The sequence below is a fragment of the Aedes albopictus genome, chromosome 2 (genome assembly GCF_035046485.1).
Source record: "Aedes albopictus strain Foshan chromosome 2, AalbF5, whole genome shotgun sequence".
In the NCBI taxonomy this organism is placed as follows: domain Eukaryota; kingdom Metazoa; phylum Arthropoda; class Insecta; order Diptera; family Culicidae; genus Aedes; species Aedes albopictus.
The window spans coordinates 3,134,346-3,159,345 of NC_085137.1; the positions used below are offsets into that span (position 1 = coordinate 3,134,346).

The 25,000-nt window shown below is 37.5% G+C and overlaps 1 protein-coding gene across 1 annotated transcript; it reads left to right on the forward strand.

The window, feature by feature from the left end:
- Window positions 1-7,644: 7,644 nt before the first annotated feature.
- On the forward strand, window positions 7,645-25,000 carry LOC134283929 (homeotic protein spalt-major-like; the record flags this gene model as incomplete). The annotated part of the gene is given in 3 exon segments (XM_019685337.4): window positions 7,645-8,777; window positions 23,022-23,928; window positions 24,004-25,000. Coding segments are annotated over 3 exon segments (1,965 nt in total), but the record flags the coding sequence as incomplete, so codon positions are not given.

A 25,000-nucleotide genomic window follows, 5' to 3' on the forward strand; every position in this document is an offset into this window, starting at 1 on the left:
GAACTTTCAGATCAAATCCAATCAAAGCTTTTCCCAAGAATTTGCCAAAAAAACCGCCAAAAGATATTTGAAAGTTTTTTCCAGGTAACTCACAGAAAACTTGCCGAATAAATTACAAAAAAAAAAATGCCAAATGAATTACTTAATCAATTCCCGTAGGGATTGGCATAGAAGTTTCCAGAAAAGTGTTAAAGTTTTTCCGAAAGTTATTACCAGAGGTTTTCTCAAACGAATTGTCAAAAAAAAAGTCAGTGAAAAGTTGCAGACGGTATTCCCAACAAAATTTTCGTAGAAATAAAAATCTAAAGAAGTTCGTAGAAATAAAAATCAGAAGCCATTTTTGTAGCATTTCTGAGAATTAGTTGAAGAAGTTTCCAAAGGAAATCCCTAACAATTAATCAAATATATCGTCAAAGGAAATTTTCAGAGCAATAGCCGAATGGATTCTCAAATTAATGTTTAAAGAATCCGTACACGGGTTTCCGAATTAATTACTGAAAAAGATAAAAAAAAATCCGAAGAAATACTTCAAAAATTGTAATAAATGATGTAAAAATTCTCACAGGAATTGCTCTAAGAGATTCTACTGGAATTCCTCAATGAATCCTTTAGGAATTCTTCCAAGGTTTTTATCAGCTTTTTTTATTGATACCTTTAACGGTTTCTTTAGCGATTACACCAGTTTCGTCCGGATTTCTTTCACGAAACTTCTAACGAAATGTTTCTAACGATTTCATCAATATTTTTTTCTCAAGTGCGGAGCTCCAAGAACTCTTGGATATCTTTTACGATTCATCTGGGAAATACTTCAAGGACTTCTTTACAAATTCCTCGAAGATTTTCTGCGAAAGTTGCAACAGCGATTCCTTAGGAAGCTTCTTCTTCAATTCCTTGAAGGATTTTCTTCAGTATTATGTAATCCCAAGAACTCTATAAAGAGTTTTTTAAAGATATCCACAAACGATTCCCACATGTTCTCTTCAGCATTTTTTCAGAGGAATACTTTGGAGTTCCTTCAAGATTTTTTTAAGAAACTTCTTCAAGGGTTCTTTTTGCACTGCCTCATACTATTTTTCTTGGAAGTCCTTTCAAGGATTTCTTAAGAATTTGTTCAAGCATTTCTTTAGTAATCATACCTGCAGAGATTTCCTCATAAATTCCTCTAATAATTTCTGTAGAAAATCATTCAAAGATTCCTTAGCCAATGTTAGTCCTTTTTCACAATTCGTTCAAGAATCTTTTAAGAAATTCCAGTAAAAAATTAATCTTTTCAACAAGGATTTTGTTTTTCAAGTTACGTATAAAGATTCGTTCATGGATTTAGAAATTTCTACAAAAAATCCTACAGACATTTCTACATTTCTTTGGAAAATCTCCCAAGGATCCATTCGGGTATGGCTTCAAAAATCTCAAAAAAATCATCAAATATATTTTCCATGAGGAACTACTGCAAGATTCCTTCTTGAAGAAATCTCTAAAACCATTCTTGGAGAAATTTCTTGAGGTCTATCTGAAGGATTTCTGGAAGAGTTTCATGATATAATCCTTGAATGGCTTTATGAACGGTTCCGAAATGGTATTTCTGCTTGAAGAAATTCTTACAAAAAAATCTCAATGGAATTCCTGAAGGATTTCTTGATAATTGTTTGAAGAAATGTCAGGAGGAGTTCCTGAAGCAATTGTTGTAAGTATTCGTAAACCAATGCTTAGAAAGTTTTCTTAAGCGATCCCTGAAAAAAGTTCTGAAGTAAATCATAGAGGAATTTTTGTAGAAGTCTTTGAAGTAACTGCCTGATAAATCGAAAAATATATTCTTGCTCGAAGGAATTCCCGCAGAAACCCTTCAAGAACGTAACATGCGTTCAGTTCTTAATTTCGATAAATGGGGCCCCTGAATTTCAGCTGCTATCTTATGCTAAATCAACACCTATGTTTGATTCTGTGGTTAGGATATCAGGGACATTTTCATAATGCTCATGAAGAAGGCGAAACTGCACCGCGCTCGCGCTGGATATGACGAGCGAGATTTTTTGGCAGTGTTGTACTTTTTACAACGGCGCACGTCCGGAAGGATTAAAGTATGCATACTGCATCAAACAAATTTTACACTTTATCGAATAATATTTCGTTCACACTGTACTTACATGGCGTTTCCGAACCTGATTAAAAATCAATACCATCCTGAGGAGGGCGCAACAGTGCGAATCTTATCCTCTACTTCTGTCGGCATTCCTGGGAATCCCAGATGCACTTCCACTAAAAATCACCAGAAAACCACCACAGTCACTTACTTACACAATTAACAATCCATATTCACTTGCTTTCGAGAATAAAAACAGGATTTGGAGCTGAAAACCGGACAACAGAACGCTAAAAAAAGCTACTATACTCCATTACGCGACACTTGTGCGACTACCCGTGTGGATGATTGTTTATGCGGCTGACAGGGCGCATGAACCGAGTTCTAGATTTTGTGACCAAAATCACGAAAGTAGTTTTGAGCGTTCTCAGTTCCGTGATTTGAGTTCGCATTATTGCATGCGTTATCAAACTAGCATGAAGATTGTAGCAGACGTGAAATGTGTTCTCAAATTTAAGACTAGTCGTCGAAGAGTGGTAAACCTGGCTCTCGTTTGCGTGAACTAAATCACGATGTTGAAGGAGCCGCGTGTTCCATTATTTATGACTTTTTGTTCACGAATACTGGAACAGATTTTTTTACGTGGAAGTGCCGTAAGTCGCGGTCGTCAGCTGGTACGTTCGGAGTGGCTCATCTACGGAATCTCGCCAAAGAATCCTCTGCAGTGGCTGATCCTCTTCGACTACGTTGATCATGCGGTACATCTTCTCCACATCATCGACGATCACATACTGTTGGAGTCGGGAGCGAAACAGAATGGAGAGTAGGTCACTCTGAACGACCGGTCCCACCAGCAGTGCATCGTTCAGGGAAACTCCGGTGTCTGTAGCACATGACGCATCGAACACTATTTCAGGACTGCGTGATGCGGCAAATAGTAACTGTGTTTTGGCTCGTCCTCGTCATCACAGCAATTTTTTTGTGATATCACATCACTTTCACTGCACAACAGTCGCGTTGTTAAAGTGATGTGCAAATTACATCTTTTCTACACAGCAAATTGCCGCCGTAGCTTGACGGTGAGTCTAGCAATTGCTAGAACCGGAACGATAGATGTTTCATATATAAGTAAAATTTTGGCATGGGCTTCGAACCGTCTCGACGTTTTCGGTACCCTAATTCCTCCATTTACACGGAATAAGTGCACCGAACACCTCAACTCGATCTGACGTGGTCTTGCGCTGCAATCACACTTTGAAGATGTGCTCACACTATAGTGTTAGTTCAATTTGGGGTGCAAGCAGCATATAAGTTAGTATACTGAGATCATACCGGTGAGTATGAAAAAAAAAACGTTTGAAGAAACTTTGAAAAAGAAAAACTGCAGATTAATGCCAATATGTGCTGTGGCACGCAAATTTGGCTGCTTGCCAAGGGCGCCATGGAACCATGCTTCGGCTTTTCGAAAAAAATGCTTCGCGTTTTTTCGTGTCACGATGCCTATCCCGTACAGGGACAACGAGTCTTCATAACTAAGTCATTTTCGAATTGATTCTGATTTTTACTAAATGGTTTTTAAATTATCCATCAATAGTTACATGCTTCAACCAAATATGTTTTAAAATTCCCTTTAGCGTTTTTTTTATGCAGGAAAGAGGGATCCTTTGACTTATTTAAACGAAACTGACCTACAGGGTGCGGCAGGAAAAAATGCGAAAAGTTCAAGGCACTATTACACGCTAAATATGGGATATATATGACTATTTTTTCATGACAGTGTATCAGTCAATGTCTATATTCTAGCACTGAAAAATAAAAATGAACACATTTGATGTTTAACATGTGATAAAGTAGGCCTAATAAGCGGATATCAATAAACTGCACGCCCAATGGTCATTAAACAAAATGACTATAACAGTAACAAAATTAGCTCAAATTCGATGAACAACCAGACCACACTGATCCAGAGCCATGTAGTTTCACATACCAGATGAAATAAGTACATATATTTGATGATATTGTAGAGAAAATCAAAAATTTTGTTTTATCAGATGCGAAATTTAGCGACCTGTGTGATTTTCTGCGGTTTGAAAATTCTGGTTGTCTTCATCTTCAGGCGCCGCCCTGTAAAGGTTAGTGACCAAAATGGGAAATTTTTTAATTAACTTTTCAGAAAACTAGCCTATTATAGATCATGGAACGTTGAAACATAGATAGGTTAATGTCAAATGGACGAAAATGAGGTTTGAAGTTGAAAAACACTTTCGCATTTTTTCCTGCCGCATACTGTACTCCTTAACATTGTATTTATGCATCTGAAAAAAAGGAAAAGGCGTCACGGTGCCATTGGTAATCTTAACACTCCGAAAGTCATCCTGTTGAAAACACCAGTTCTCGTCCTAATTTGGTTTGTTTCCTTGAATTTAAGAGGAAACAAACCATCATCGTTTAGCAAAAACTCAAAAGCAGTTTTCTCGCTGAAATCTCCACCAATGTTAATAAAAATTTATCACTGCACTCTGGCCACCATCTGGAAAACAGTGTAATAATTTTTAATGACGGTTTTGTAACTTAGAGGAAGAAAACTGCTTTTGAAAAATTGATGATTGCTAATGACTGAATGATGGTTATTTGAGCCTTAAGCCACATCGGGGAGGAAAGTCAACTTCGACGAATACACTAATTATTTACAGCAGCATTCATGTTTGCAGCTTCAATGCTGAAATTCATTATTTATTATTTATTAAACATATCTTACATTCTAACAAATATATACATACATTTTGGTGTTAAATTAACGCCTTTCTTAAAAGCGACTTCCTACCAACTGTATTCGACTTCACTACTCTCTTCTTCTGTTATCAGCAGTGTTGAAAAATTCATTTCGTCATATCTAAATTCAATCACCTACAGCTCATTTTAGAAGCTGAACCTGAGAATATGGTATATGAAAAACTTGTGCGGCTAGACCAGTTCTGCAAGAAAGTCACGGAAAAGCCGTTATTTTTCGAATATTTGATGTAAATGTCACGGACTACCTTTGAAAAATGCCAAATGATATTCACCGTGAATATCATTGGGATTTTTCGAAGGTAGTCCGTGACATTTACCCTAAATATTGGAAAAGTAGTGGTTTTTCCGTGACTTTCTTGCAGAACTGGTCTAGCCGCACAAGTTTTTCATATACCATATTCTCAGGTTCAGCTTCTAAAATGAGCTGTAGGTGATTGAATTCAGATATGACGAAATGAATTTTTCAGCACTGGTTATCAGTTATCAGCCTGTGTTGCCAGTTTCACAGCATGTTTTTACCACAACACATCCTATTCGAAAACAATGCTTTTACGACACCGATTGATTACGTTTCGTTCATACGTGATCATTTCTAACAAAAAAAAAAATAAAATAAAATAAATCGCGCATCAAGCCCTCGGTTTAAGTAGGATGAAATAGTGAGTATCCTGCTGAACAGACGGAACTGTCTCCCTTAATGGAAATCAACTACTAACAACGAAAAATCGACTCTTCAACGTTGAACTAAAATTAACTTCAAGCACGCTGATCTACACTCATCGTCATTCTACCATGGGCATGAGTACAATTGCTACTCCTTTGATTGTCCAGATCAATCGAAACTGGAACCAATGAAGAGGGTTTGGAACTAGCTCATTTCAAAGGGCACAGATCGAGTGCTCAACATTTATTATATCCATAACGGAGACTGGTACGTTCTTACGATCAACAAGGAAGGAAAGGAATGTTGGTTTGACCGAGGCATCCTCTGCATCTCCACAGTTGTCTCGGGTTGGAGTATTTATTAGTGGGATAGGGTAAGGTGAGGACTGTTTTGTACCCATGATAGGTGATGCGATCAGTAACTTGTACTGTGCAGTGTAATTGCCAAACAAACACGATTACAACTTATTGTGTCGCGGCAAATAATATTTCAGAACTAGCTTCACAACATGATTCACTTTTTCCAATTTTCTCATCATTAGTCGATCAAGTCGAGATGAAAGCTACAATATGTGTTAATTTCTAACAATTAGGGTGGACCACATTTAAGAGTTCCAGCACATAACTACTAAAAAGTTATACACGCCAAACCAATTTATTTGATCGGTGTAGTCAATAAATTTTACATTTGACTTTATTCCACAGGTCCTTCTAGTTTGATCGGACTGATTTCACATTTAGAATATCATATCAGCGGAGTCAATACACAAAGCAAAGCTATCAAATGAATTTAATTCATATTTTAGCAGCAGGCTTGATAATCCTCCTCGAAATCAAAAGAGTTTTGCAGCATGCTCTTGAGCGGTGTTTTGCTTCTGCCTCGTCGCGAGGGAGCGAACGAACCCCAAACAGAGAGGCAACAAAAACTGAGCGAGAAAGAGCGGAACGAAAAAAGAGCCGATGATTATTTCGGGTTTTTGAGCGCGATTTTCGCCTCGAGAGTCTTTCTTTGTATGGGAGTGGAACTCGCGAGAGCTTTTTGAGTGTGAGTGGACGTGAGAAACACAACAAGCAATTATGAGTGTTGGACGAACTCCTCGCTGCGCGGCCAGCTCTCGCTCGGTGCTGTTGAGTATTTACGTTGTGATTTCTGAGTTTTATTTTCACTCATCAGAAAATCGCCAAAATCGCTTCCTCATTTTCTCGCGAGGGAGTTTCTGTCAAGCCTGTTTAGCAGGAACAAATGGTATCATAATATTTGCTCGTCAAAAACAAAATTAACCGCACTTATTTCAACCAATCATATCACAACACCACCAACCACCCCCTGAATGCCAAATCAATTCGAAACCACCCCAAAACACACACTGTTCATACGTCTCACTAATACACGATCAGGTCCTGAAGGTCCTCCTTTTCCGATGTGCTTATTAATAATAGTCCTGTTCAACGACGTAGGTTGAATTTGCTCGAACTTGCTCGAAGTTGCTGCATCCTACTCATACCCATTTGTCAACAAATGAGAAAGAGCGGGATGGAGCAAGTGCGAGCAAGTTCGAGCAAGTTCAACCTACGTCGTTGAACAGGACTAATATAACGAAATTATCAAAATGACTCCACCTTTCTGTCATAATAATAAATTGTTTATGATATTTTTCCTTCTATCCCTCTTTCACGACAGTCCGTACAGTTTGCATACACGGCCACGTCAAGTATATGAAATTGGATTCGAAAACATAGTATTGGTGCACCTTCTCCGTCTTTGGATCTTCCTTACAAACCATCGCGAGCAATATGTTGTCCTCTTCTGGTCAATGCAACGCCAGATCTTTCCTTCCCATCGTCAGGAGGGCCACGGCATGTCCAATTCCTTGATTATATTTATGTTTATGCTTTATGAAAGATAGGCGAGCAAAAGAAGAACTGCGAGGTTTCAATAAATATTATGATTCGTGTATGTTCTATCGTCGAGCACACCGTTGTAGAAACGCCATGCAAACAGACAGACAGACAGCTCGAGAGTTTCCCAAGCTCTGATGGTGTGTCGTGGAAAACAGTGGGTTTCTGTTGCTGGCTGCACTCCGATTGAGAGGAATTTCCACGCTCTTCTTTGTACATTCAGCATGGTTTCCACTACAGCTAGAGGTTCGTTCATGTGGTGTTGGTTAGAAACATGGTGTTGGTGAATACTTTGTTAGAGTATGCCGTATTGACGGTGGTGGGGATGATTCAAAATTAGGGTGGGGATGAAGCATACTCCGGTGCGAGCACCAGGCTTGCAACATGGTGTTGGTTCGGTGATCAGGCCAGTCTCATCGCTATCGTCGTAGAAGTAATTGGTTCCTTTGTCAATATTATGTGGAAGTTTGTTTAGTAATGTTTTGTAGTTTACGGAAACGCGATCTCTGCTAAGAGGAGCCCAGTTAGCGTATTTTGTAGCGGGAGAGCGGTTTATGATACACGAGAGATTTTCGCCCTTCTTTTATCATAGAAGAAAAACAATATCAAGAGCGAGTAGAAAAAAAAAGCAAAGAGAATTGCTTTCTCGACCGAGATTTGATCCTCGAACGCTGTGTCAGAGTGAAGTGTAAAATTATTTGTGTTTTTATCGGCTCGTCCATCATACACACCCGGGTGTATGCTCGCGCGCTCCCTCTCTGTCTATCTAGCTCTATGTATCTCTCCGTCTCGGATTCAATCGATTTTGACTTATCGACCGAATGGCTCGCTTAGCATATAGTTTTAATCAGTAGTACCGCGTTGATTGTTGAATGATGTGGTCGAAAACCGCAAACGTAAGCGAGTGAATTTTTTAATAGCACAAAAAAAAAACAATTATGCTCCGAGCACACGGCCGGCAATGGTAGTTCGTAATGGAACGTCAACCAGAGTGACACGCCGAGAGTGATCCGATGAGTTTCCAATGATCAATCGAGAAGATAGGTTGGCTGAATGATCTTGGTTTCACGTGCAGTGGTGATGATGAAGACACCTATTACTAATAGTGCAACCTGCAAAACAGTGTGACTCGTGATATTCAGAAACGAATAAAATTAGTGCAATATATCATTGAAAAATACACTGCAAGTAATATACATGTTCGAGATTCGGCTATGATGCCGACTAAAGTGAGATTTTGATAAAATATCATCATCGTGTCTATCTGGACTGTGCTGAGCAATGATTCAGGTCGACTCTGTTGGATACTCAAGAGTGAAGGATGAATCAAACAACGATGAAGGTGAATAGAAAGCATTATTTATTACTAATAAATAGCTCCTAAACAACTACCAATGAACATGAAGCGAAGCTTAATACCATTATAGTGTGGAAATTGTAACATTTGTTGAACTAAATCATGGATTTGTCGATGCATATGAAAATGCCGTCGGGATTTTTCAATGTGCTCTCTCTGTTTTTTTGTTCTTCACTGAGTGATTTTTATAATTTTTTGTTACACATGAATAACTTCCAACTAAAGTTTAAAAATATATATATATTCAGAAATGGACTTTTTTTTTTATTATTTGTCATATTCTATAATTTCTCTTGTCCTAACCGTTTAAATGGCTTACGTTGCATTCGACATGGCGTGTTCTAGTTCAGAGTTTCCATCATAAATGTGTTTTGTGTTATGGCTTGTTATAGCCTTCTTCTATTCCAATAAACCGACTACACAACGACTATGCGAAAACAGTCAGGTTTTAAATCGCAGCTCTAAATAACCGATTGCAATTAATTACTCTACGTGCCTATGTTTCGCATGGTGGACGTTCGTCAATAAATCGATTTATACCATTTTCCAGAGGTCAATTTACGTTGCTCCAGGCGGATCATCCCGTCAGAGACACCACCTCACCATCAATGTTAATGTATAACGTACCTACCTACACCGAGACGGAAAAGAGCGATCCGGCCAACTTGAGGCCGCGCGCGTAAATATAAGTAAAAGCAGCAGCAGCGCATCTTGCTGGTACACGAGTGCTCTGTAGCGTACACGCCTGTTTTTAATATAAATCAGCGACGATCAATTATATTTATAATGCACAGAAAGTAAATAAACTTCCCAGTCGGACCGGCTGAAATCCCGTCGGTATGGCTTGTGTCGGTTAGGTTAGAATTAATTATGTGAGGATGTATGTTCCAAATCTCAATAATTCAGTAAATTGTAATGTAACAGTGATCCAATGATGTTTCAAATAATTTTGCGAAGCACGAAAATCAGTGCTCTATTATTGCTAGCTGTAAAGGATTTTTTTTAATGTGTTGCTTTTTAAATATATTTAAACAACGGCGTAAAGGGAAGAGGCTCAAATAAATTAGTCACATATCAAATTCAGCTCAAACCATAGAGCTGAGCCGGTAAACGCACTGCTATTCACTAGAATTACGCTGGGATATCTTGGCTTGATTACCGTTAAGGTTCAGGACCGTTCTGTAATTGATATTGGATGGAGTATCTTTATTCCTATTATACACTATTCCAATGAACCAAAAAAAAAACGATAAGTTGTCAGAGCATTTTTGTTGTTAATAACTGTAGAACACTAAGATGAAAACCAGGGTCAAACCCAGTAAATTAATTGGAGACCGTCTGAGTTTAGGTCTGAATCCAAGAATTATTTTTTTAAAGACTTAAATAAATTTGTATGTTTTGTTGTAGTTGAAAAAGTAGTTGATTTTGCACTGCGAGTGTAAAAATGCATGCTTTATTTTTGAATCTATGTCAATAAAAAGAGCTTCATCTCCAAAACTGCAGTACATAAATCATTCCAATTACATTGCATATCGCAACACCCAAGTAACAATTTCTATGGTATCTGAACATTGATCTTATTTGCTAGGGTTTGATGGTTGATATAACAAATTCATTTCGGTTATAAATTCATTAGAATGAGTCAACGTTGCCTAGAAAAATTTCAAACTGATCGCATCGACCTAAGACAAAGCATTTCCGATCCCTTTTAGCGTCCAAATCAACTTAGCAAAATTTTAAAGCAATGGACTACCCGCTTGGCGCACACCCACAGTTGATCAGCAGGAGTAAATGAATTTTATTTTGTATGGTGAAAAGCATCTAAACTTGAATTACTTGAAATAGAAAGCTTTTCCCGAAAAAATATTTGGTAGTCTTAATAGTGGTCACCATTGTGCACAACCACTACCAAATATTTTTTCGAATAATGTCCACTTCGAGAAATTTGCCTTTAGATGCTATTCGCCATACAATATTTTTGCTATTTACTTTTAGCGATTTTTCGCGCATAGAAGCTAGCGCCACATTGGTCGATGCGGAGAGTAGGAAAACAGCCAAAGCATTTAATCCATTGGTTGCGATCCCGCATTGTGGTTGAAATTTGAAAGTGATTCAATGAATTAACTACATCGGCTGTTTTCCTACTCTCCGTATCGACCAATGTGGCGCTAGCTTCTATGCGCGAAAAATCGCTAAAAGTAAATCGCAAAAATATTGTATGGCGAATAGCATCTAAAGGCAAATTTATCGAAGTGGACATTATTCGAAAAAATATTTGGTAGTGGTTGTGCACAATGGTGACTACTATTAAGCCTACCAAATATGTTTTCAGTAAAAGCTTTCTATTTCAAGTAATTCAAGTTTAGATGCCTTTCACCATACAAAATAAAATTGATTTACTCCTGCTGATCAACTGTGGGTGTGCGTCAAGCGGGTAGTCCATTGGTGAAAACTTGCATTTTTATTTCATGAGGAACCTAGTGAGCAACCCAAATTGTTCTTAAACTGTCTACCCGATTGATTTAAAAATACAGCGCTAGGATGTGCCGACAAACTTTGTTGGAGGCCGCAAAGCGATCCGACACTTGCGACAAAAGTTATCCTACATAATTTCTGTGCTAAACATGTATCGGATCATTTTGCGGTCTTCGACAAAGTTTTTCGGCATAACTTCTCAGGCAACCAATAAGCATTTAAACAAGTCGTATTTGAGCATTATATCTACAGTACACATGCTTGCTGCTTTACCTGAGTACACATAATCGGTTACATAGTTTTAGAAAAATGTGAGTCCCTAATACGGAAAACGCGAAAAATTCAATTTTTTTCATTCTAAATCTCATACACATTTCAATTGAAATGCAAAATGTGGGACTCGCCTAATCGAACCCAGTTGTTTTAGACAAGGTCGTTTTTGTTTTGGAAACTTAAGGCCGCGCGGGACGACGTATAATTTTTCCTATCTTCCTTCTCGTTCTAACAATTTGCCTCGCGATTTTTAAGATGCAAATATCAATTTCCACTGCACTGACGTAGTTGAAACTTTAGTCGATTGTGCACCGCAAGTGAGCAAATGAACGATCAAATTTCTAGCCAATAATATGAAGTAGAAGTTGAGATTTGCATCTTACTAACAACAGAGCAATGGAATGGCGGACGATTCAACCACCGTCCCGTCCGGCCTTAAAACAAAATGACAACCAGAGGTTGTACAGACTAAACGAACATTAACATTAGGCAATGGACATCACACGAAATACCCAGTAAACCAGTGGGGGTTCCCACTGGGGAATGTTGTGATCGACAAAAAGTTTCCGCGGTTGGAGTGGGAATCGAAACCTCACTCCGTGGCACTCACAATACGCCTCAACGTCTGATGACGCTAAGCGTACGGCTACGAAGCCCACGATTCCTTTCGTTCACTGTAGCGTACACAAGAACACTGTGCGAAATTTGGTTGTGATTAGTTGCATTCCCGCATTCCGCATGGTGATTAAAATTTTTAAGAGAAACGAACTTTTTTTCGCATTTTACCTTAAGGACATACTTGTTAGAACCCCAAAACTGGCCGCCACAATGATCGATTTTGGCACCTACTCGCGATTTCAATCGCACAAATCTCTTCGTAAACAAAATCAGCGCACCTGAGCTTCTTATTTTAAGCTTATCACAAGTGAACAAGAACATAATAATAAAATGCACTGCTATTTGAAGCTTGCTTCTTGGGATTGGTGCATCTGAAGTTCTGATGTACTGTTGAAGCGGGATTTCAAGCGCTCAAATTTGTCAAAATCCCATGTAAGATAACGACTACTGACTATGGTTTGAAAGTATAGCCTAGGACAGTTTTTGAGAGTTTGTCGGGGAGAGAAAAGGTCCTCGGCGTGAATGTTACGGGCATCAAAAAACCACACCTGGATTGTTATTATACATTTTTGTATGATTTTTCATTACAATTATTTGCAGTACATACATATGTACTTAATGTACAATTCTCACTAAGAACGTGGTTCTTCTTCTTTCTTCTTCTTCTGGGACGAAATATGATTTTTCAGCTCATGAGCTATGAGCACTTCTACAGTTATTCATTGAGACTTCCTCTGCCAAGTAATAATGGGTGCTGTATAACAGCTTATTTAGCCTAAATTTTCAATATCAAGCTAAAAGCGGCTTATTCATCTGTTGTACATAAAGGAAGTTTGTTAGGTTTTGCATGTGTATATCGTGTGGCAAGCACGGAGATACTTTATGCATAAGGAAGTCAAGGAACCGACCGGGAATCTAACCGGTCGCCCTCAACATGTTCATGCTGAATACCTTCACAGCTGTGGCTATATGGGCTCATCTACACTCTACAGAAGACAAATATGCACCATAATGTCTTTATTGTCATATTTTTATTTATATTTTTATTTTTGTGAAAAACAATTGAAAAACCACAGTGGGCTTTCCGAGATGAATCTGCCCCGTGTTAAACATTTCGTTAATTAAAAAAAAAAAACAAAACAAAAAATGTTCACCCTTAACAAATAAAAACATAAAAAATGAAAAAATACACAAATTGACTAATGGCCCATGCTTCCTCGATTAAACCAAAACTCCAATTAAGACAGTAGGACCCTATTGTCATGATGCTTCATTGCTCTTTGCAATTAATGTACGCGATAGCGGTGATTTGATTAGAACGGTACATGACACGGCTAGCATGATATACAAATATCTAAAAATTTCAGGGTAATCGCCAAACAGTTTTGTGATACATATTTAAGTATTGCGATAAATTACATAATTCTTGTTTTTTCGGCGAACTTTTTTCGGTGTACTAATGATAAACTAAATATTTAAACATGAATCATGATTAATGTTTTGAATGCTTTCAGTAATGATTATGACTAGTGATTAATTTAATTTCCCGGATGATTGGAGTTCAGCTTATTACCTTAATTTGGTCTGAACTATGATAAATATATAAGATTTACAATTCAACAAGGTTAAAGCCTGTATCCGCAATCGGGACACAGAAGTACGGCTGTAGCTCTGTAATGAATCGGTTAAATTGGCCAAATAAATGGTGTATGTTTATTATTTGTGCCAAATCTCATAAAAATCGATGCATTACTTTTAACTGTGGATGAAAAACATACAGACGTGATCTTGTACCGACTTTTCGAACCCTCTAAGCAGAATACCCTTTATGAATGAGTGTAATCAGTTTCGTACCTTTTAATTCCGCCCTATGTTGCTTATCCTTTGACAGATACGCGTATTTCGACTACCACTTGTAATCTTCCTCAGTAATCTGGATCCAGTGGATAACTGACACTGAGGAAGATTACAAGTGGTAGTCGAAATACGCGTATCTGTCAAAGGATAAGCAACATAGGGCGGAATTAAAAGGTACGAAACTGATTACACTCATTCATACAGACGTGGTTTTAAGCATTTTGTACAATCATGGCCAATTTCCATTCGCATAATAGATGGTTCTTTTATGCTACAGTTCAAAGTTCTGTGATGATGATTATGAAATTTTGCAAGCAGTTATGATACTTATAGAGACGCTTTCTTGCTCAATTTGATTTGAACTTTGATAAATCGATTTGAAAGCTACTGGTGTTGATAGGGGTGAATGTTAGTGAAACTTTTTCGTGTTTTTCATGTGCGAAGTACAGAAGGTAGTTTATTATGCGTATGTTATGCCTGTAAAATTTGATGATTGTTGGTATAGTAGTTCCAATAGTACAATCGAAACAATAAAGGGTGCTGACTAATTGCTGTCTGAGGGGCTAAAATCACGTTCAGTCCCAATACATGTTTCGACTATCACATTGTTGATAGTGCATCGATTTTGTTTTGAAATTTTGACAATGCAACAAATGTAAATTAAAAGGTTTGTGTTCAAAATTTCAGCCATTTCCTTTGCCAAATTCAAAAGTTACAGCGCTGACAAGCCAAACTAGGGGCTGTACAAAATTCAATGGCGCACATTCTACTCTTTCATTGCTACAACAAAAAGTACTGCACCGATTAGGCCAAATTTGACCAATTTTAATGTATCTAATGCAGAGTTACAGCTGTATTTATGTGTCCCGATTATTGCGGCTACAGACTTTATTCAAATGCCGGGGCCCGTGGCGTAGTGGCTACATGTTCACTTCATAAGTAAATGGTCATGGGTTCGACCCAGCCCCGGCACTTGCAATTTTTCGTCTGTTGCTCTTCCCTCCGAGAGCGGCTGACACCTGATCCTCTTCTGAGCATATGCTCTAACGGACCGGGAAATTTGGATACGGATAACGGCAACTCATAATGGACCCTCAATCGGACTGGAAAAGGAACAAGAGCCACACATCAACATCCTCGTGCTCACCATTCTACCATGGACAAGGTTGAAAAGTGACAGCAGCGCAAAGGCAACCAGTTCGATATAGTAGAATAAGAATAGAATACATTTAGGCGCTGTACAATGTGTAAGTGCAGCCGCCAATTGGAATCGCTCACGCAGTGCCCTAGTGGACAAAAGAGCTGTAAATTAAGTTAAGTGATTGAAGAATAAGGTTATTTAAATTTATTAAATTTTTAATAGTGATTAATCAATTGCAAAACATCTTGCTATGAATAATGATGACGATTGATAAATACTTACACAATTGAGTTCTGCACCGCTGGTATTTTTAATTGTACTCTTGAAAAAATAACAAATAGCAATAAATCATGATTATCACGGCCGGCAACGAAATTGTGAGGTTTACGTATCGCTAAGGTCTTTGTTACGTATGATGCATTTGTTTGTTGGGATCATGATTATCAGTAACCGTTGGTTTTATTTATCCTTTGTCATAAGATTGCATGATTCAAAAGCTATGTGTTACAACATTGAAACTATTTATCATGATTAAATATTATTATGTTAACCCGCTGTTCCATTTTACCCAACCCGTTTCAACTTACTCCGGTGTACCTTAATCCTTATTTTAATCTTAAACGACAGCAGCTAATCGTCAAAATTCCGAAGAAAGTTAGAAATATTGCAAAACTTCATGTTTTTCTTTGAAACGTATCAAACCGTGAATGTCGTTTTAGGGTTGGGGCCTGTTGAGGCAAAACAAGCACGCTAGGTGTGGCAGAATGAGGAATCCGTGTTTTGTACATACATGGGATAGACAAAATTATTAGGACAGGCAAAATTTCACTTATCAAAAAGTAGTTAACTAACTGTAACTTTTCGAAAAGTGCTTCAAAATTCTCAAATTTTTACTGTGAACTGGTCAACTAGTTATCTATCAATGGTCCCAATTTGGGGAAATATCGAGTTATTCTACATAAAGATAGAAATATTCTAGATTAAGCTTATTATAGAGGTCACTAAAACTTAAAATTCATTGTATTTGGTTCATTGAATTCGGAGATATAATAATCCAAAGATGGCTATCGGATAATTCTGGAGCTCGATATGAAAAGGTCGTATGTACTTTTGTCGATTAAAAATTCGATCAGTTGGATTCGCTTATTTTAGCAAAAAACCATTGAAATTGAACAAAGTTGATACATACAGCAGATTCATCACAAAATAGGCTTTCCGTTCCATCATTAAAAGTCTCCAAAATATCTTCCCTATTGCTACAATAACTAAAACAAACTGATCGAATTTTATATCGACAAATGTACATACGACCTATTCAAATCGAGCTCCAGAATTATGCTCTTTACCCGATAGCCATCTTTGGATTGTTATATCTCTGAATTCAATGAACCAAATACAATGAATTTTAAGTTTTAGTGACCACTATAATAAGCTTAAAAAAACTTTTGACTTAACACCAAATTAGCCATCATGGTTTCGAAATTCAAGATGGTAGGTAATTATAGTTTTTTTTTTACGTTCCCTTTAATTAACTTGAGTATAAATCTCGCGCTTAGTATCTACAATGATCGATTCCTTATCATAGATTTTTTCTTTGGTTAATCTTTACGTCCTGACGTATTTGCGCACTCAAATTTCGATGTTCATTTTGCTATATTTTCTTCAATTTTTACCCGATTTTGATGAAAACTTGACAGAACAACCGAAAATTACTAACGTTTCATAGAAAGCACCGGTTAGTTAAGTTGAATGACCGGTTCCGAAATTATACGGAAATCCAGTGGGGTACATCAGTTGGCCAAATTCGTCTAAAAATTGAAGAAAATAGAGCCAAATGAACATCAAAATTCGGGTGCGCAAATACGTCAGGGACGTAAAGGGTAATAACTTGGCCGGCAAATCATTTTCGGTAGTTTTTGTTGTTTTAGATGCTAGACCTAGTCGGCCTTCATTGAAACACACCGAGAGATTATGTGGTCGTATTTCCAGGAATAATCCGTAGGGAAAATCTATGAAGAGAAATTGATCATTGTAGAGGCGCCCGTATGATACTACGCGCGAGACTTATTAAAGTGGTTCAACGTTGTATGGGAAAATTGATATTTGATTCGCATCAACCCAGAACAAAGCTTTTTCGGTCCATATTAGCGTCCAAAACAACTGTACCAAACTGCAAAATTTATGAGCGATTGGTTGCATCCCCGTATTCCGCATTGATATTGAAATTTGTATGCCAATCAATATGGGAAAACTCACATTTTTTGCATTTTTCTCATGAGGCGCTTGAACTTTTCTTCAACTGTACAATCGATGACGTCAAGGGATTGCCTTGGATGTGCCGAAAAACTGTGTCAATGACAGCAAAGCGATCCGACCCTTGTGAAAAATTTAGATATTACTATTGATGTTAGTCATTTACATGTTAAATGTTAAGCACCATCGGACATTTAACATTTAATATGTAAAGGAATACCATTAACATTTAATATGTAAAGGAATAACATCAATAATATCATCTAAATTTTTCGCTTATATTCTAGGCTATACTTGAACGTCATAAGTTATATAACTCATGATAAAAATGCAAAAAGTACGTTTTCCCATACACAACTCCATTTAAATTCCAATCGCAATGCGAAATACGGGGACGTAACCAATCGATCACAAATTTTGCGCAGTTTTTTTACGCTAAATGGAACACCTTTTTGTGTAATGTACACTTCAATACACTTTTATACAATAAAATTCTAAATTATTGCCCTGAAAACGCATACGACAATGGCAAATAAAGTTTGTTATATGTTTATATGTTTTCTTTTGTCTTTATTAATCTTTCATCTATCTATCTATCTATCTATCTATATCTATATATCTATATCTATCTATATAAATATAAATGAGTTTGAAGTCCCTTTGAGGTAACAAAACTCACGAACGGCTGAACCGACCAGGATGACTCCTGCATGGTTGGATTCGTATTAATGGTGGCTGTGTTTATAAGTAATAAAAATTATGAAAATGAATTTAAAAAGTAAGAAAAATGGTAAAATTCTGTTTTTTGTGATCTGGGGAGAAAATCGACACGATTGAAATGAAACCAATCTAGAGTGCCGTGCTGCAATGGCCACACAGCTGTCAAACCACCAAAACTTGGCAAGACAAAGTTTGCCGGGACAGCTAGTATATATATAAAAATGAGTTTGGAGTCCCTTTGTGGCAACAAAACTCAAGAACGACTGAACCGATCAGGATGACTCTTGCCTGGTTTGATTCGTGTTCATGGTGGCTGTGTTTATACGTAAAAAAAGTAACGAAAATAAAATAAAAAATTAAGAAAATTTAGAAAGTACTGATTTGTTATGACCGGGGAAGAAAATCAACACGATCGACATAAAACCAATCTAGAGTGCCATGCTGCAAGACCCTGACAATCGTCAAACCACCACAACTTGGCAAGACAAAGTTGGCCGAGACAGCTGGAGTGTATGAAAAAATAAGATAGATCTACACTCATTTTGTGTTTATTTAATCTGTTTTTATCACCATAGGTATATATTAAAATAAACTTTTTTCATGAAATTTGAGTTTGTTCAAAAATATTACATATGGTCAAACTTACTATTATTATAATCATTTGTTTAATTCCGTAGTTCAAGACATACAACTTATAATGTTACATGTCCGGAAAATAATGGATTCGACATTAGAGGGAGGAATTAAAAGGTACATAACTGATTGCACTTAATCCCTTCGTCGATTGATTGAGGTTTCGAAAAGTCGATAAAAGGTGGATTTTAAGTTAAGTTTACTGAATCGGTAGGATTTTGACAAATAACATCCATATATGTATATATAATTGTTGAATAAAACAGCTAAAGTGCTCAAATATTCACCTTCTGAAAAGTGTTTCTCCACTGTATATTATTACGGTAAAGTCAGGTAAAGAATTCCATAATTTGACACCTCTCTAGCCGAGCAATGACTTCGAATCACGGATTTTCTTGAACGACTTCCTTGAAAAGCAATCAGTATAGCTTATCAGTATAATTAGCACCTAAGTTAAAAAAATACACAAAAATAAAAACTAAAAAAAAAAAGCAATCAGTATTTCATGTTAATAATCAAGTATTTCATTGTGGACAAGATTAAACATAAATAAACAACATCTTGTTGTGCAGAAGTTATCAAATCAGCCAGTGAAAAGAATTGTCGAACAAAAGACGCACAAAACAAGCAGCAAAAAAAAGGCGCAACGATTACTCTTTATCTCAAAAATGGTTGTTGCAGACAAAACGGAAGCTGAGTTTGTTGCGTATTTTACAGCTCGTGAATAATCGATTATTACTAATACAAAACCAAATCTGCTTGATGGTAGATCTTTAACAGCGTTGCAGTGTTTATCCACTCGAAGTTATCGCTCGAAAATCACAATACAAGGCTTAAAAATCTCTAAACTCGTGGTGTGTGATCTTTATCCTATTCTGTTCAAGTTGGGACAAATTTATGTCGCATTGGGTGGATTGTCGCAACAAATGCAGGTTGCGACATTGTTATTATTGTTGCGCGATGGTTGAATTTTGATTCACTGAAAAGAGCAGCTCTATAGACGATGCTGCAAATAGGAAACATGAGGAATTCTTTGGAGATCATAAACAAAACATACACACGAATTGAATGCGACAGGTATTTTTTTGTATATGTTTTTCAGATGTTTGCATAAAGCATAGATCGCATCCAGTAAAGTGAGATAAAATTAGGCCTTCTAAAATGTTTAGTTTTATCTCTGATTTGAAGTACGAAACCAAATTGGCCCTTTGGGGACTCCTCCTAGTTGCACTACTGGTCCATTCCTTCGAAAGGCTTTGGGTTTAATCATACTTACTTCCAACAAAAACTAAAAAAAACTAATCTAACGTCGGTTACGCCAAACGTTCGCCTAAACTTGATCCACTTGGTCTGTCTATTATGAATTGTACGCCTTGTTATTCCTACTGGATCAGTGGCGAACACCAACTTTGCTGGATTATTCTCCAACATTCGTGTAATATACATACCCTGTCCTCTGTATCCGTGCAGCTTAAGCAATTTTCAAGATATTCCACGTGGGGTGCAGTGAGCACGTGGTTCATCCTCCTATAGCTACACACCGTTTGTATAAGCGTTTTATATAAATATGGTAAATTAGTATAAGAATAAAATAAACAGTTGAAGTCGCGTCTGATCCTTATTTTTCAATTAAAAACTGTAGCTGTAGCTGTCATCGAAGCATCTTCCAAGTGTGGTTTTGGTCATGTTGGATAACGCGCAGACATTTAAAATATTTACTACAAAAAGTTTTATACATTTTTCACCCATTCAAACAGTGATCATTTGGTCATCGTTTAATACCGTTCTTTACTTTATGTTGTTTGTACAAAATCTCTATTCTTCCAACAAGTGGGCACTTTTGTTTTACACATAAAATTGTTCGTGTTATTGGACTATAAAAAATATTAGAAACAACTTGAAACTGCGTTATATTAATTGCGTGTACGATTTATTCATTTTATCTTGCGAAAGCATACAGTTTAAAGTTGCAAGTTTGCAAGATCCATTAGTTATCTCGGTAAAGTTTGTTCTGCATGCAGCTTTGTTTTTTACAACAAAAATAATTTTCCAAAAGTACTAGCTTTTAATGTTTTTATACCGGACAACTCATGGTCAAGTACCTAATGCTTCCTATATGAAAATTACTTGACGAGTTCGCAAATGGCAAGTAAGAAACAGTTTATCGGTTTTATTCTGCAATGCAAATCAATTGAAACGTATCATTCCATCCTACACTGGATGGGTTGTCAAAATTTCACGAGGAAGAATTGTAAGCGTTTTACTTGGAATCTGGAAGCTACTCATAACACTTTAAACTAAACAAAACCGGTTTCAATCAGACGTTTTGTTCGTCAATTTTGCACGGTCTCGCATATGATATTCGTGAAAACCTAAACTTAAGAATTATTACTTGTGTACCACGTTAGAATAATATATTTACACATACATGTTAATAAATCTGATTTATAAACGTCATGCGCTTGCATACTTGAAAACATCAAGACCCTCGATGAGTTCATTCAATGGCAGTATAAAGTTTTGTACATCGGTCTGAGGCCACCAGATTAATAAATCAGGCAATTTCCAACAGTAATGAGTTCGTTTATTATTCTGTTGAAAATTACCCTTCTTTTCATACGTTGGATCTTATGCATAAATTTGGGTGTTTTTGTCAGCTTTTGGTGGAGCTACAGCACACAGCACATTACTCACAGTCATCGCAAATGGTAGTTAAAGCCATCAAAAGTCAACAATTGAATGCATAATTTTATCATTTTTAACAAGGTTAATTCTCTGACAAGTTCCAATAAAATTCATAGCTTTTGCTTTTATCAGTTTACTGTACATTGTTCGTATCAAAAGTATAAATACAAACATGCACCGAGATCGAAATTAATTGCTTTTCAGTCCGAACGACAGCAAAATATGATTGCCAGAAAATTGGAGTCCATTTTGATTCCTCCACACAGCGATGTCCGAGACCAGAAAAGCGACCATCGATCGATGTTCGACATTCCATTTAGTTGAGTTCTCTTTTCCTCGGTTCATATTCGTTATCATCTTCTTGCCAGACGGGTTGCTCCTTTTCCTGAACGAAATCAGTGACTGCAATTACCAGTTCACTCGTAAGTTTCATCGGAAATTTGCGCTGAACGCAAAGCTTGTTGCCCAACTTAAGATCGCCCCTTCGCAGCTTCGTCCAATCAAGTTCCTGTCTCATCTTCCGTCGCTTTGCTTTCATCTCCTTATGCTTTTGCAGTTCTTCCTATGTAAGAATCACACGCATTTCTTAGCAGCATGCGAATTTATTCAAGCGGCTTTTGAATTAAGCTTATAAGTTTCACACAAACACAAGCCAAAATGGACTCAACTGTATGTATTGATACTTTGCTCAATGTCGGTTGTGCGCCTGTCAAAGGCTTCGAGAGCTGCTGTTAATTTATACACATCATCACTTGCTAAAACCAGTTTTTATGCCTGTGTACACGCTTGCATCTCCTGAAAACTGCCGCTACCTATCTTTATATGCATAATATTAATGTGGAGTGCTCTTTGAGAGCACGGGGCACCAATTTTGGAAGATATCTGTGCCATTTATTTAGACGTTGATGCGATTATGATGCTGCTATCATATCATACGCAGTTATATCGAGGTGCAACCACATCCATTAATGTTTTATCTTCATTCTTCGCTTTTTACACTTAAATTCCACAAAAATCATTGACGAACACAGTGCAAACGCATGGTACATGCTTGTAATAAAATCATAAATCAAATGCTGTGAAATATCTATGCAAACGCATCTATATAAATACTTGTACCCCGCGATAGATTCTTGCAGAGTCCCAGCATTGTAAGATATATGGGCTCCAGGTTTCTGACACCAGCTATACTTTTCGATCAGTGGTAGACTCAGCTGAGAACTGATTTGAAACCAAGTACACGTCGAATCTGAAGAGATAAAGGTTTAAAGCAGATTTAGCACGACTTCACCTTGCCTTGCAGAAAATGTGAGCGAAGGTTCAGACAGGCGAGAAAAATGCAGTATAAATGCAGAGTGTCTGTAGACCATTGCAAGAAACAGCGCTGTATTACCAATATTTATGCCGCAGCTTAGTCACCGCATGGTCAAAATAAGTTCATAATAGATCATTGGGAACGTTTATAAGTTAAGACATTTACTAACTCGGTTATAATAAATACTTATCATTTTCATGTTCGTACAATTTTTGATTTAATAGAATAATGCATACATTTTTTTCTTTCTTTTTTTCAGATATGAAAGAGAATGGTTGTGTAGATATTGATAATAAAAACCAATCGCCGTCGGTAAAATCACTTTCTATAATGTCGGAAGAATACACTGATCAGGACAACATTAAGCGAGACAGGCTGAATGATCGTCATCTATCCACGAGACATCAACAACGCGATCGCGAAGAGATCACGCATAACGAGGATAATTTAAGTGACGAAGAGAACAATGATGATGACAGTAGTCGTGCGGAGGACAATGATGGAAATAAAAAATCCGACTTTCAGGACCGAAGCACAACACCGCATGGTTCGTTGGATGGATCTCCGACGGCAAATGTTACCGGACATACAGCGGCCGCAGTTGCAATTGCAGCCGCAGCGGCCGCTGCTGCTGCGAAAAGCCCTGTGCCCAATGCAACCTCAGCTTTACCGAACGAATTTAATCCTGCGGCATTCTTTCCACCGCCTGGGCAAATGTCAATCCAAGCTTTTCAAAATGCAATTGCTCAATTCACTGCGAATGCTTTGGCGAACAATATGGATAATGATACGGTAGTGAAAAATCTGGCTATTCTTCAGTCGGCGCTTTTCACATTACAACAACAGCAGTTTTTACAATTTCAATTGATCCAACATCTGCAGTCTCAGTTAGTGAAAAAACATGTCGAGAAAGATGAAACAGTGAATGACTCTGGAAACTCTTCAATTTTTAGTCATAGTCATAATAATAATAATCATAGTAAACGAAATGAGCCCCAAGACCTTCGAAAACAGGATCGAATTGAAGAAGATGAGGAAATCGAAGAAGAAGGGGTCGAAGATGCGTACAGTAAAAGCTTTCAAATGGCCAATATAATGGCCGCTGCTGCTGCTGCGAGTTCTGAGAATCGACCAATAATTCATCCTGTCCCTGAAGAAGAACTAAGGTAAGTCGAAATTATAGGAATATGGCAAGTACTTGAAATTGACCTTACATATTTTCCATTCATTTATCACATTAGGAAACCTAAAGCTTCTGAATCTCTGATTGAGAAGCGGCCTTTGCTAGAACCTCCAATAACGTTACCTTCTTCGACGGCAGCATCTAGCATCGGATCAAATAATTCCACTTCCACACTTTCCACCATCGCTCGAGGTGGCAGTACATTAGAGAGGGATGAGATTTTACCATATCAAGACTCAAATTTCTCATCTCTGGCAGCTAACATAATTACTGATCATGCGCCATCAACTATGAGTGAACCAAACTCTCTGGCAATGCTAGAGAAAAAAGCTCAAGAAGTTCTTAATTCAGCCTCGCAGGGTATCCTATCCAATAATTTGTTGGATGAACTTGCTTTTGCCAATGACAAATCATCTCCAAATGGGAGAAATGATGCGGCACTTTTCAAGCACCGATGTAGGTACTGTGGTAAAATATTCGGATCAGATTCCTCGTTACAAATTCATATTAGATCACATACAGGAGAGAGGCCCTACAAATGTAATGTTTGTGGAAGCCGATTTACCACCAAAGGAAACCTAAAAGTACATTTTCAACGGCATTCTGATAAGTACCCGCACATACCAATGAATCCGAACCCAGTACCAGAACATTTGGATAAGTACTTCCCTCCATTGATCCCACAAGAGGCACTGAAAGAACAACAACAGCAACAGCAGCAACAAGCTCAACCTCCTCCTGCGCCGATTCCACCACCTGGACCACCAACTCAGTTTCCAAACACTTTTCAACCGAGGGCATTCTTTCCTGATTTTTATTTACCTCGACCACCTTTGGATATGTTTTCTAATCCATTGAACGAGCCTTCGCGAAATCCAGTGGATCTTTCACAGGTTAAGAAGCCAGTGGAGCCTTCTAGAGAACCTACTCCTGAAATGAGGCTTTCGCCAGAGGTAGTTATCCATGAGTCACCGAACATTAAACAGGAACCGATAGAAGAATCTTTAGATCTATCGGATAAATCAGCAAAAGTTGTTCAAAGAGAAGAAGAAAAA